This window comes from Spermophilus citellus, assembly GCF_964194105.1.
Source record: "Spermophilus citellus genome assembly, chromosome: 2".
NCBI lineage: Eukaryota > Metazoa > Chordata > Mammalia > Rodentia > Sciuridae > Spermophilus > Spermophilus citellus.
In genome coordinates this window covers 236,673,924-236,687,775 of record NC_138183.1, presented here as the reverse complement: position 1 = coordinate 236,687,775, position 13,852 = coordinate 236,673,924, and the positions used below count along the sequence as shown (strand labels likewise).

General features: G+C 55.9%; 1 protein-coding gene across 1 annotated transcript; it reads right to left on the bottom strand.

Annotated features, from left to right (window-relative positions):
- Window positions 1-4,569: 4,569 nt before the first annotated feature.
- On the bottom strand, window positions 4,570-13,632 carry SLC35C1 (solute carrier family 35 member C1). Its single transcript, XM_081278840.1, has 2 exons — window positions 12,215-13,632; window positions 4,570-8,064 (listed from the first exon to the last, which is right to left on the bottom strand). The coding sequence occupies exons 1-2, from the start codon at window positions 12,750-12,752 to the stop codon at window positions 7,508-7,510; spliced, it is 1,095 nt and encodes a 364-aa protein (XP_081134966.1). The 5' UTR covers window positions 12,753-13,632; the 3' UTR covers window positions 4,570-7,507.
- Between the last annotated feature and the right edge of the window lie 220 nt (window positions 13,633-13,852).

Below are 13,852 nucleotides of genomic sequence, written 5' to 3'. Positions count from 1 at the left end.
GAAAATCTTCAAGCACAGACCCCCTTTACCTGCCCTTGGATCTCACCGGTCAGAATCGCACACACGCCCCGCCAATATGTAAGAATTGCTGACAAAGTTTAGACCAATCATGAGTCACCCGTGGGGCTGGGGCAGGGCCTGGCCTCAAAGAGGCAAGAGGTCCCCTGGCTTCTGAACAAAATGAGGGTCTCTGGCCAGGAAGAGGCTGTCATCTGTAAACGCCCAGCGATGGCTGCCAGAGTGCCCAAACCGGCTGGTGAAGTCTTTCTTACTAGCTAATGTGAGCCTGGGGAAACTGGGGGAGGAAACTGGCCGGACAGAAGTCACTGTTTCACCCTTTCAAAATATACCACCAGGCCCTGTGCAAGAATTCCTCACAGTAACCGAAGGCGCTGTCGCTATTATTATTGCTCTCCGCTGTTATTATCAGCACTAGCAAAAGAACCACAGAACCCCGATGGGCTCCCTCCTGCTCCCCTGCACAGTGTTAAGAACCCAGTCAAGAGAGACAGGACAGCCTTTCCCACACTCCAGGGCCTGCGATTACTTATTCTCCTCATGCTTCTGGAAAATCCTGGAAGCAGCCAGACAGATCCCTAGGGGAAGCCTGCCGCCTGGGAGGCGGAGAAAGACGGCACTGGTCAACCTGTCAACCGACGCCACATCCACAGTCTCACTAGCTCCTGGTTCCCAGAGATGCTGTCGCCTTGCCCCAGGGGTCCTGTGCCTACTCCACCTCTCACAGGTGTGATGCGCTTCCAAGGGATTTAAATACTAAGAAAGAAATTGTGAAACCGTGGCCCGAGCAGAAGCCAGCCGCATAGGCGCCACCCAGCCCAGAAGGCATTTTAAACATTGTAACCTTGATCAAAAATCAGGAGACTGAGGGCTGGGGCGGGGCTCAGAGGCAGAGTGCTCGCCTAGCACACGAGAGGCACGGGGTTCCATCCTCAGCACCAATAAAAAGAAAATAAAGGCAATGTGTTCACCTGCAGCTAAAAAATATTTTTAAAAAATCAGGAGACTGCACAGAAAGTTTCAGGTTTCTGGTTCCTCTTGAAAAACGAGAAGTTCTAGCAAAATAGATCTGCTATGGTTTGGACATGGTTCCCCGCCCGCCCCAGCAAAATGCTCGTCCCCAAATGATACCAAAAGGTGGTAGGACCCGTGGGAGGCAGGGTCTCGTAGAAGGTGACTGGGATTGCTACTGCACTCCTGAAGGGGTTAATGCTGGTCTTCAGAGTGGGCCAGGTCTGGCAGGAGTAGGTCAGTCCCCACAAGAGGGAGTTGTTATAAAAGAAGAGGCCTGCCGTCCTCGGGTTTCTTATTTCTTTCCTGGTTGTGTGACTTCTTACACCAGGACACTCTCGCATGTGATGCCATCTACCATGTTGTGACATAGCCAGGAAACCCTTTCCAGATTCCATGCTGTTGGACCTTCCCAGCCCCCAGACTCATGAGCCAAATGAACCTCTTTTCTTTACATATTATCCAATATCAGGCATTTTGTTATAGCAACCCCAAATGAACCAAGACAAGACCCACATGCCCAAGTGGCAGACCCGATGGGAGCTGAGCAGTGGTTCCCTCGGGTAGAACTGTCCACTCCATCCAGCTGGTCCTTGTGGATATCACTAGTTGTCTCACAGGGTGTTTTCATTAGGAATGTTCTGCTGTGATAAATAGTTTCATCTCTCCTGAGACTGACAAAGGAGGGAGGCAGCGGAGAGGCATTTAGTGGTCGAGGGTGGCGGGAAAGGATGCAGCAATAGTGCCCAGGCATCTCCAGCTCCTGCCAGCACTGCTCTCCCACCCAGGAGGCTGGAAGCTACTCCGGCAGGTCTCAGGCTGGATCCGCAGGTCCACATAGCCTTGGGGACTGAGCCTCATCGTTCTTTCTGCTGTGAACTTCCATCTAGAGATCACATCTGCTGCTTGTGTCCCAGATCCCTTGCCACACATACAACAGGAAAATCTCATCCATCACTGCACTGAGCTCTGGAATAGGAAGGATCACCCTGCAAGCAAGGTTCAGAGAGGTCAAGTCACTGGCCCATAGCCACATAGCTTGGAAATAGCTGGGAAACTGGGCTGCAGAGGTGTTAACTCTGCTCACATGAAGCCACCCAGCTAACAGATGCTGAACTGGGATTCTGCTACTCACCCAAAGAGGTTTGACCCCCAGGGAGGCACTGTTGGGAGGCTGTGGAGCCTTGAAGAGGTGGGGCCTAGTGGGAGATCTTTAGGTCACCAGGGGCATGTCCTTGAAGGGAATCGTGGGACCCCAGTCCCCTCCTCTTTCTGCTGTTGCCTGGCCAGGAGCTGAGCTGTTTTGTCCCTGGTCCCCCTTGCCTCACCACAGGCCCCAAAGCAATGGAGCCCACTGACCACAAACTAGAACCTCCAAACCGTGAGCCAGATTAAACCTGCATAAGGTGGTTATCTGGCCACAGTGACAGCTGACTAACCCAGGTTCCAGCGAAGGGCCACCCTGCACTGAGGCCTGGAAGTTGAGAATGGCCAGGAGCAGGGTAAACCAGGTCCCCAGTGGTATTTTGAAAATCTGAAATTTCTAGCCTTTTGCGAGGTCCACCGGCCCCTGGTTGGCCACCCAAATGCAAACACAGAGGCTATTTGTTCAGAGCTGGCCGTAGCAAGAGGGCCCACCACTGTCCATTTAGACAGCCCCGCTCACAGTCTCTAAGGCAGGCCGAGGAGGGGACAGCTTTAGAGTGGGGGAAAGGGGAAGCTCAGGTGGGTGGGCTGCCGCTGGAGTGGAGGCGGGAGATGGAGGCGGGCAGCCGCTTGATAGACTGGTCCTGGATGGCGCCGTGGGGCCGGGGAAGGAGGAAACTGGCCATTGTTGCCCAAGTCCTGCTGTTTGGGGCCAGTCGCTGCAGGGGTGGCTCAGTTGCCAGGCCTGACGGTTGCAAAGGCCGTGGGTCAGAATCCTATTATCCTCTACGGAGTGGCTTGGGGCCTGCAGCTGACCTCTCTGCGGTCCCCTTGTCTGTGAGACGGGGATGTTACTAGACTCTGTCTCAGGTGTAAATACGTCAAGTCCTGAGAATAGCACGTGGCCGCAGTGAGTGCTCAACTCATGTCAGTAACTAACCACAGTCACATTTAAAAACTATGGTCATGCTCAGTGAGAGGGCACTGGCCGGGAAGGAGGGTTCCGGGTAGCTCTGGCCCCTTCTGCCCATCACATGGCTCCTCAGAGCCCCGGGGCTGGACAGGAGAATCTGGGGCTGGACTGATTTCCAAACCATCCCCAGCTCCAAGGCCACGATGTCCCACTGGGTGTCGGTGACAACCCTCTCCCTCCCTCCCCCCCCCCCCACCAGCTGCTTCTACACAGCAGGCTCTGCGTCCCCATTTCAGCTGGTTTCAGGTCCTAAATTTAGCCCTTTCACAGAAACCAAAGGGCAGGTGGGTGAGGACGGTGTCTGGGGAGAGGTGTCCTTGTCCGGCCACAATGGAACAAGGAGACTCTAATTTACAAAGGATGGAGATGCACTTCTTGTCGTTCTGATGTCAGGGGAGAGAGGGTCAGGGGGCCAGCTTCGGGGGAGGCCTTCCACCTGCCTCACCCCGTGGCAGGGGGAGGATGAGGAGATGGGGGGGCAGCAAGGGACTTTTTTTTGATACTGGGGATTGAACCCAGGGGTGCTTGACCACTGAGCCACATACAGCCTCAGCCCCCTCTTTTTTTTTTTTTCTTTTAAGACAGGGTCTTGCTAAGCTGTCAAGGCTGGTCTTGAACTCGGGATGCTCCTGCCTCAGCCTCACGAGTAGGACTACAGGCGTGCACCACCATGCCAGCTCACTGAACTTGCTTTTTATTTTTATTTATTTTTTAGTTGTAGTTGGACACAAAACCTTTATTTTATTTATTTATTTTTATTTGGTGCTGAGGATCAAACCAGGGCCTTGCACGTGCTAGGCGAGTGGTCTACTGCTGAGCCACAGCCCCCAGCCCTGAAATTGCCTTTATAGGAAACTTACTCCCCAAATAACAACTCTGCAGTCACGACCTTAATCTGTTAACGAAGGCTCCGTCCCCAGGACCTGAACACCTCCAGGGGCCCCCACCTCTCCACACTTGCACTGGGGATTAAATTTTCAACTTTGGGGGACACACTGGGACCAAGCAGGCAGCTTCCTCATCCTCAAGGTACCGTGGGAAGCTGGCCAGTCAAGGTGGACCAGGAGAGTGGGGTGCTGTGCTCTGTTGTCATGTACTGGCAAGTCATTTGACCCTGTGGGGCCTCAGTTTTCCCATCTGGCAACTAAAATTCACATATATTGATTCCTTAAGTCACCATGTTCTCTCTTAATATAGAACAACTTTCTTTCATATGAGGAATAAGATCAGAGAGAGTAAGTGATTTGGCTACACCCACACAGCTAGTGAATGCTTTGAGTCTGGATCTTTTGACCCTAACACTTGGACTCTTTTCACCTTTAGATTATCTTACCTTTATTTATATTATGGGATTATTATGATAGAGAACCCCCAAATAATATATATATATATATATATATATATATATATATATATATATATATATATTTTATACTAGGGAAGCACCATGTTTTTTTGGTTGAAAGCCAGGCTGCCTGGGTTTAACTTCTAGTTCTGACACTTATTAGCTGTGTGATCTCAGACAAATTACTCAGTCTCTCTGTGCCTCAGTTTCTCTCGTCTGTAAGATAGGAAATGATGACTATACCCATTTTCAATAGGATTGTCAGGAAGATCAAATGAATTGAAATTTTGTAAAAATACTTTCAACAGTGCCTCATACCTAGGAAAGGTTAAGTGTTTGCTTAATTTAAAAAATAACTCAGGGTTGGGGATGTGGCTTAAGTGGTAGCGCACTCGCCTGGCATGCATAAAGCACTGGGTTCGATCCTCAGCACCACATTAAAATAAAATAAAGACATTGTGTCCACCTAAAAAACTAAAAAGTAAATATTAAAAAAAAATAACTCAAAGCCAATTAGCCATGTGACCTTGAGCAAACACAGCATCTTGGAGACACATGTTCTACTTTGGGCTCAGCCAGTCATTTGCTCCGTGACCTCAGAAACTTCTTTTAACCTTTTTATACCTTAGTTTCCTCAATTCAAAATAAAGGGCTTGGGCAAATTCAAAACCAAAGAGGATTTTCTGAACAAAGAAATATCAAATCAGGAAAAAAAAATCAGAACGTTTTGGGTCACAATTTCTCACCCATCAGTGTCCACCACAGGGAACACTCCAGGGTTGTGGGTGCTGCTGTCCCAGCACCCTCTGGGGCCTACCCATAGGCCCTCCAGCAATGGTCTGTCCTTGCCCGGAAGTGGGGTGCCTTGCCCTTCAGGGGCTGGGATGACCTTGCAAGTGAGCTGTGGGGATTTGTGGGGTGCTCCGGCTGGAGGTCTGTGAACTCCTGCTGCTGCCGGCCACAGGATGCTGGCTCCTGCCCTTCTGAAACCTGTTTCCTTCACAGAACTCTGTCCCACCTACTGATTAGTTAACTATTGCTGCAAAAAACCCCAGAATCTAGAGGCTTACAACAGTTTACGATTTCTTTAGATTCTGGTTGACTGGCTGGTCCCTCTGCTGGTCTCACCTACAGTTTGTGTGGCTGTGTTCATCTGTGGGGAGGGGCCACTGACCTCAGGTGGGAAGCAGGCAGAGTGGAAGCTCTGGGCTTAATGAAGTCCTTAGAAGCTGAGTGATCTGTTTTCTGTTGAGCAAGTCACAGGTCAGCCCTGACCCACGGATTCAATAGACTTGGGCGGGGGTCAGGGACACAGTAGGTGCTGGGTCACAGCTCAGCACTATGGAAAGCGGAGCCCCCCTCCGAGTCTCAGTGTCCTCGTGTGTACAATGGGGGGCAGATGGCCTGCACCTTGGGTAGGGGAGCACCGAAGATGAGTGACGGAAACAGAGCCCCAGGCAGCAGCCATTGGCCACACACCTCCCAGGAAGCGTGGATCTGGACCCAACCCCTGTCCTAAGAGCTTTTCTCCCCAGGGCCATGCTCCCAAGTCCCCTGAGGACCTGTGGCCTCACCCTCGGTGCACACACGGGGGCTTTCTCTTTTTATTAAAGCTCGCAGAGCCTGGGGCGTTGGCCCACCAACTTCATGAGAACCACCTGGGACGCGGGGGGGGGGCTGGAGGGGACGCTGGCAGGCAGACATCTCCTTGGCCTTCTGCTGCTGTTCCTACAACACCAGATACCACCCCAGCAGGCGGGAGGTGCCAATGTCCAGTGGGAGGGACAGGGCAGTGAAAGAAACCCTCAGGCTGTGGCGAGGGGCCCCCTCTGGTCTGGGGGTTTGTTTAGAGACATTAGGTGGCAGGGCCCAGCCCTCAGGAACAGGATTAGAGGCCAAGGGGGCTTGCTGGTGCCCCCACTATGCCAGGGGGCCACCTCCGACCAGGGACACTGACCCTGTGGCGCCCGCCTTATCTTGAACTTCCCCACCTCCAGGACTGAGGGCTCAGCTCCTGCTGTTCCTCAGCTGCCTGGTCTGACGTGCAGTTGTAGGAGCCCGGGGGACCAAGGCAGGGACAGGAAGGTCTGTGAACCCCGACCTCAGGACCCCAGGGAAGCATGTGTAGGCGCTGATCTTTTAATGACAGAGAGGCTCAGAGCCGGGAGGGGGAGCATCCCGGGCAGAAGCTTCCCCTCTGGCCCCACGGCCCCTCCCGGGGATGGAGGCGTTGGGGGAGGCAGAAGTGGCTTCGAGAAGACTGTCACTTCAGCCAGGTACCTGTGGCAGATGCTCGGAGACCAGAGTGGCCCTCCCAGGGCAGCGGACTCAGGCAGGTTCATCTCAGCCCAGGGACTGAGGGAGCGGTTCATGTCTCCACTTAACCTGAAAGAGACATGTGGCTCCCTCACGTTCCAAAGCTGCAAAGCCTGGGCACAGAGGTGGCACTTTCTCAAGACCCAGCCCATTCCCAGGTCAGGCACGGGCACAACTGACCCTTCACCTGCTTTCGTGGCTTGCTGCTTTCAACACAGAGAATGGGGTGCACTGGTCCACTGCCCCCTGGGCTCGGCCCCACAACCTCCCAACACAGGCTGGTTTGCGGGGCCAGGGCTACCCTCCCGCCCAGGGCCTGGGAGATGTGAGGTGACCGACCAGCTTGGGCTGGCTGTTGGGGTCACCCCATCTTCCTTGAGTAGAAGTGAGACTTCACTTCACCAATACTACCCTTGAGGGGGCAGCCCTGTCCAACCCCAGGGATGATGGAGGTAGAGGACCTGGTGGGGGACGGGAAGGGTGCTCCCCTCAGTATGGTGTCCATAAATAGGACAGGGGTGGGGACAGGTTTGGCAACTTTCTGATCTACTTGGAACACTGGCTCCTTTTCAGCCCCGTATTCTGATCTGTCTGTAAACAATGTCCACTTCACCCTGGGGTCCGCAGGAAGAGCCTTCGGTGCCGTCCCAGCCCCGACTTCACCCTTGGGGTTGGCGGCTGCAGGTCCCTGAGGAGGCTCACACCCCCACAGTGCTCTTCTCGCCCTCTCTGGGGCCGGGGTCCTCCTGACTCTTCATCTCCCAGCCCCGGACCCAGGTGTAGGCGGAGGAGCCGCCCAGCACCATGGCGTTGCTGGTCCACCACAGGAAGCTCTTGGTTTCTTCGAAGTAGAGCACGGCTAGCACCGTCTGGGCGCAGGCCTTGGCCGTGCCCGACACGTTGTGGGTCAGGGGACTGGTGAACTTTATCTGCAGCCCGGTCACGTAGCCGATGGCAAAGCCGAACAGGCCGCCCAGCGTCATCATCCCCCAGAAGTGGGCGCTGTCCAGCTGCGCGAAGTCCAGGAGGGCCTGATGCTCCCCGAGCAGCAGGAGCAGGGGCAGGAAGAGGGCGCAGGCGTTGAGGTTGTTGTAGAAGGTCAGGCGCCAGATGCTGCCGTCCACCGCCGGGAGCACCTTCTTGGTGTAGATGGCGTTCAGTGAGACACACAGGCTGGCCAGCACCCCAAAGACGGTGCCCACCAAGGACAGGGTGCCCTCGGCCTCCTCCTGGTCCACACCCAGCCAGAAGCCACCTGCAGCAGGGAGAGGGGCAGGGCGGGGGCAGAGGGGGAGGAGCACCGTGAGGACTGGAGACAGACTGCACCCGGAGGTGGAGTGGCACAGTGCCCAGGTTCATGCCGCAGGCCTCGACCTCAGGGACAGGGGCCTCAGGGATGGGAACAGTGCTATCCTGCAAGGGGCCTGTGCCCCACCATGCCAGGTCAGCAGAGGCACCACCTTCGGCCCAGGGACACTGACTCTGCCGATGTCCTTCCTATCCTGAACTTCCCAGACTCCAGCACCGTGGGGGACTCGGAGCCGTTCCTCAGCCACCTGGTCTGCGACATGCTGTTGTAGGAGCCTCGTGGACCAAGGCAGGGGAGAGGGACAGACTCTGACCCCACAGTTCACAGTCCATTGTGTGGCCCTGGCCACGCCGCCCTCCCCATACCTCCTTCCACAAATCCACCGGCCCTCTCCCCCCAGCAAAATCCCAGGGCTGGGGGAGAGGCCCGAGTGAGGCCCCGTTCCTATCCAGCAGAGGGGAACGTCCTTCCACGGACCACTGCCCCAGCTGCCTCGGAAACACTGTGAAGAGGCCATAGGATAACAGCGTGCTGTGCTGGCCCTGGGCATCTGGAAGGAGCAGCTTTGGGATAATGCCACTTAGTGTTAAGGTGACCCTGGGCCAGGGCCAGGGCCTCTAGGCTTGGCTCCTTCTCCATGGACCTTATCACAGGAGCATTAAGCTGGAATCACTCTGGCCTGAGGCACCTGGGGACAGTCACCCCAAGACTCACCTCCTGCTCTGAGAGCCTTCACAGCTCCCCGCTGCCCACCAGCGAGTCTGCACTGAGCCTGGGCGGGCACACTGGCTTGCTGCACCCTCCGGGGGTCACAAGCACCTGGATCTCCCTGCTTCTCACGGGCCTCAGTGTCCTTGCCTCATGTCTGCCCCAGAAAACGCCTCCTTTCCAGAGGGATTCTACTCACTCTTCAAGGTCAAAGTTGGCCTCTCCAGGAGGAATCCCTTCTGACACCTCCTGCCCTTGACCTCTAACTGGTCTGGGCTGCTAGGCATCTGATAGACTGGTCTCTTCAGCCAGACCCCATGCTCCCAGAAGGTGGGGGCTGGATTTTACACATGACATCTCCTGCCCTAGCAGCCAATAAGATGGGGTAGCAGGAACAGCTTTGGTTGTCAGAGAGACCTGACCTCCAACTGGGCTGTGCATTTCAGAAGCTGAGTGGCCTGGGGGAAGTTACTTAACCTCTCAGAGCTCCAGTTTCCTTCATTTGTAAAGATCTGGGGCACTTTCTTGATTCCCCACTCTAACCAATCTATTCCCTTTTTTATTTTTTGTGGGTGGGGGGATACTAGGGATGGAACCCAGGATGCTCTACCACTGGGCTACCCCCAGCCCTTTTTATTCTTTTTTTTTTTTTTTTTTTGTATCAGGGATTGAACCTGGGCACTTAACCAATGAGCCACATCTCCAGCCCTTTTTATTCTTAATTTTGAGACAGGGCCCTGCTAAGTTGCCTGGGATTCTCCTCCTTAGAGACACGCCCCACGGCACCTAGCACCTTCCAACTCTTAACCTTGCAACCTGAGGAATCTTCCCGCGCACAGACCTGCCCAGGTCCTGGCAGGTGCAAGGCCTCTCTGTGGCTCCCAACTGCTGTCAAGAAAAATTCGGTTCATTCACCTGGGCCCCCAAGGCCTGCACCGCATGGTCACCCTTGAGCTCTAACTGGGCAGCCTGGCGTCAGGCAGGGCTTCCCCAGAAAGTCTGCTTAGATGGCCCCCTCCCACTCCCCTTCCTCCAGGGTTCCCCAAACACCTCCTGGGTCCCCATCGCTGCCCTTACCCCCCGGGCAGAGCTGTTATCACTGCCAGGCACTATGGCCCGGCCCTCTGAGTATGGGAACTGAGGCTACCTTTTCCAAATTTGTGACACCAAAGCCCGGCACATGCTTAGTGACCAATTAATCGCTGCTGGCTGAACAGCGGGTGCATGTATTAAAGGAGACACAGCTCAACGCCTGGTGCGCACCCGTAGTCCAGCTTGGGAGGCTGAGACAGGAGGACCGCTTGAGCCCAGGGGTTCAAGACAAGCCTGGACAACAAAGGAAAGGGAAACCTATTTCAGAAAAAGGACGGCAGGGGCTGGGGTTGTGGCTCAGAGGTAGAGCACTCGCCTAGCGCCTTCGAGGCCCTGGGTTCGATCCTCAGCACCACATAAAAAAATAAATAAAGGTATTGACAACTACAACTAAAAAAAAAAAAAAAAAAGAAAAAGGACGGCAGGCACCTATTAGGTCCCAGGCCCCGGACACGCAGTCCTCCTTGTCTTGGCAGAGCCCCGGCACACAGGTACCCACAGGCTGCTGGTGGGGGGGCACAGGGCTGGCTACCCACTCCAGCTTAGCCGGAGCACCCCCAGCCCCCCAGCCAACTGGGACTGCAACCTCAAGGTTCCAGACCCCAGGGCACTGTCCAGCAGAGGGAGCTTTGGAGGTTCTATGTGACATGGGAGGCCAGGAGGAGGGCTTCGAGTAGTAGCTGAGACATACTTCCCAAAGGAGGAAGGAAGGGGACCTGCAGATAGGGGCAGGTCTTGCAACAGCAGGCGCTTTCTCAGCAGCTATCTTGCCAACGGCCACTTGGGTTACTCTGGGGACCTGGGCTCAGTTCTCTTCCGGCACACAAATTCTCCCACCAGGAGGCCCACCCCACGCCATGTCTGGTAGAGGCAGAGACACTTAAGTGGAGACCCCTGGGGTGACAGAGAGGAGGTGAGGCCCAGAGGGAGGCAGCAGGGGCTGGGGGGTTCCCTGGGGAGGGCTGCTGGCCACTCCTCCCATGATAACCTTGCCCTTCTTTCTTCTCCCCTCTTGGGCCTAAGACACAGCAGCCCTAGGTCCAATGGCTGTTCAACCAGGGGAGAGAATTTCGAGGACAGATGGTGTGGAGGGGCCCTTCCCCCTCCATTAGTGCATGGAGTCGGGGACTCTGGGACACCAGGGAAGAGTATGTAGGCCAAATAAGCCACACGTTATGGTGCTGAGGAAAAACCTGAGCAGGTGCAAATAAAGATCCTACTCCTAGGTGGCAGAGCAGTGCTGCCCAACCTGACCCTTGGCAATAAGGAAATGTTCTACGGCTTGTGCTGTCCAACACAAGAGCCCCTAGCCACATGAGGCCACAGAGCAAGGGAAACGTGGCTGCAGAATCTGGTGATAACCCTTGCATAGGAGGAACCGAATACTTAAAAGTTCATTTAACCAATTTAAATGTGCACGTGACCAGTGGCTCCTGAATTGGACAGTAAAGCTCTGGCCTCCAGTGTTCAAGAACAGAGCAGACTGGAAGCATAGGCCTGGGAGTCTGGCCAATCCGGATTTACATCCTAGCTTGGTTACTTGCCAGCTCTGTGGTCCCGGGCTAGTAAGTTAACCTCTCTGAGCTTCAGTTTCCTCATTTGCATGGAGATAGATGATCATGGGATACCATCACACATAGGACTTCTAGGCAGTCGAAGGAGATGTTGTATGTGAAATGAGAGCATAAAACCACTATCAGTAATTGTCTTCTGAGGGTCAAGTCTGAGATGATGGTATCAGGGCTAGCAAGGACAGAGGGTGATGGTGTATTTACTAAGATGCACTGTCCTCTACAAAGAGAGTGGGATGGGTACTCAGGACACTTGAGCTTTTGGGAAACAACATGCTACAGAGGTCAAGCATGTGGCCGCTTGCGTTCACATCCCAGCTTCGCCAGTGATCAGCGTTGTGATCTTGAACAAGTTATTGAACTTCTCCGCGCCCCAGCTTTCCTTCTGTAAATGTGGGTTATAATCCGACCTTGTTATGAGTATTAGTTAATATGGGTAAAGTGCCTGGATATGTGTGCCTGGCACATTTTAAGAACTCAATGTCAATCACTTTTGCTGCCGCTGTTGCTATTATTATTGCAATTATTACTCTGGCACACGCTGGGCAACTACCTTGCTACATGACCCTGGGCAGTTATGTGTTCTTTCTGGGCCCCAGGCTCTTCCTCTTTGACTGCTGAACCAAGGGAACTAGGACAAAGGTGCCTGGAAGGGTTGGTTGCTCTTTACAGTTTGGCCCTGTGCCGGCCCTACCTATTCGGTGGGGCCCCAGCCAATCACTCACCAATGATGATGCTGCAGGTGAGCAGGGCATAGAGGGAGGTGGTCTGCTTGAGCAGTACGTAGGAGAGCAGCACGTTGAAGACGGTGGTGAGAGAGCGGCCCACGTTGTAGAAGGCCACCCCTACGTACTTGAGGCAGAGGTTATTGAAGGTGATCATGCCGATGAAGACCACCGACAGTGGCAGGACGCTGCGAGCCACCCTGAGGTCCAGGCGCAGTGTGGGGAAGTCCACAGCACCAGGGCAGCAGGTGGCCAACGTGCTGAGGCCCTTGCATAGCAGCGTGGTCACCAGGCACTGGTAGAAGGTGACGAAAATGGGGGCGTCCAGCCGCAGGGAGGGGCTGTCCAGCAGGTACTTGTTGAGGAACACCATGGAGATGGAAGTGACCCAGTAGAGAGAGACCACCAGAGCGATCTGCAGTGCCCGCAGCAGAAAGGGCTTCTCCCCGCTGCCTGCCTCGGCCTCTCCAGAGGGGTCGGGGGCACCGTTCAGCGCCATGTGCAGGATCCTGGAGCGCTTCAGGGGGGCCCTGTTCATGGTAGCAGAGGAGTTGGGTCACAGGGCGGCCAGAACGGATTCCCTGGATGACAGGGCAGGGAGCTGCTGCTTTCTGCAGGCGCAGCCCTCGATTGTCACATAGGGGTGGCCTAATGGCCTCCTTCCTTCTGGATGAAGTTCTGCTTTGGGGTGAGCACAGCTGTCCTGCTCCACCGCTGGCTCTCTCCCTGGGAGCTCAGGAGAAAGACCCTGGAGGGTGAGCCCGGGAGAGCGGTGCAGCGAGGGACCGGGGCTGGGGCCTAGTGGGGAGGCGTTGCAGGGGGAAACCGGGGGAGAGGAGCAGGAGCGGCGGGGGGAAGCGCCGGGATGCGGGGCGGGGCGGGGCGGGGCGGGGCGGGGAGAGGGCCGCGGGCCGTGTGCGGAGGCGCGCGGCGGGAGCGAGGCGTGGGCTCGAGGGCGAGGGGTGTACGGGGAGTGGGGAGCCGGCCCAGGGCGGCGCCGAGGGCGCGCCGTGGGGTGGCGCAGGAGGGGAGCAGCGCGGGTCCCAAGCGCTCGGGGAGCAGGGCTTTGGGGATGTGGGTGGAAGCCGGGCGGACGCTAGGCCGCCGCGCGCGCCTTCCCCGGCGCGGGCTCCCGCTCGGCTGGGCCCCGGAGCCTCCGGACGTCCGAGGCCGCCTCCCGGGCGAGGCGGGCCCAGGCTCATTTCCTGACACGCCCCCAGCCCCCTCCTTAAAGAGCCCGCACGCCCCGGGTTGCTCTTAAAGCCACAGCCTCCCGGAGCCCGCGTTGGCCTGTCTGACCTGCCTCTGCGCCCCAGCTCACTGCCCTGCCGCAGAGCTCTGCAGTTCACAGTCACCGAAGGTTTTTCTGGGTGCTTGAGCTTCGCCCGGTTCCTGGAGGGGCTCTACCACCCTCTCCCGCCCATCCTCACTGTTTGCTCCAGATGCTCCTTCTACTACCCATTTGGCTGCGTTCGGGTCCATCTTCTCCCTCTCTCAGAATCGGGATGCGCCCCAGAGTCTTGGCACCATCTCTACACCTCTTGGCCCTCTGCCGAGCCCAGGTCACTTTTCCGGCCCGTGTTACGCCCTCCTGCCTCCTTTTCCACTGCCCCCAGTCCTCTACCAGTCCCTATACCG

Excerpts from the sequence above, each read along its gene's own strand:
- SLC35C1 (XM_081278840.1), bottom strand. The coding sequence starts at position 12,752 with ATGAACAGGGCCCCCCTGAAGCGCTCCAGGATCCTGCACATGGCGCTG. Across the intron at positions 8,065-12,214 it reads CACCTGCAGCATCATCATTG|GTGGCTTCTGGCTGGGTGTG; the intron begins GTGAGTGATTGG and ends TCCCTGCTGCAG.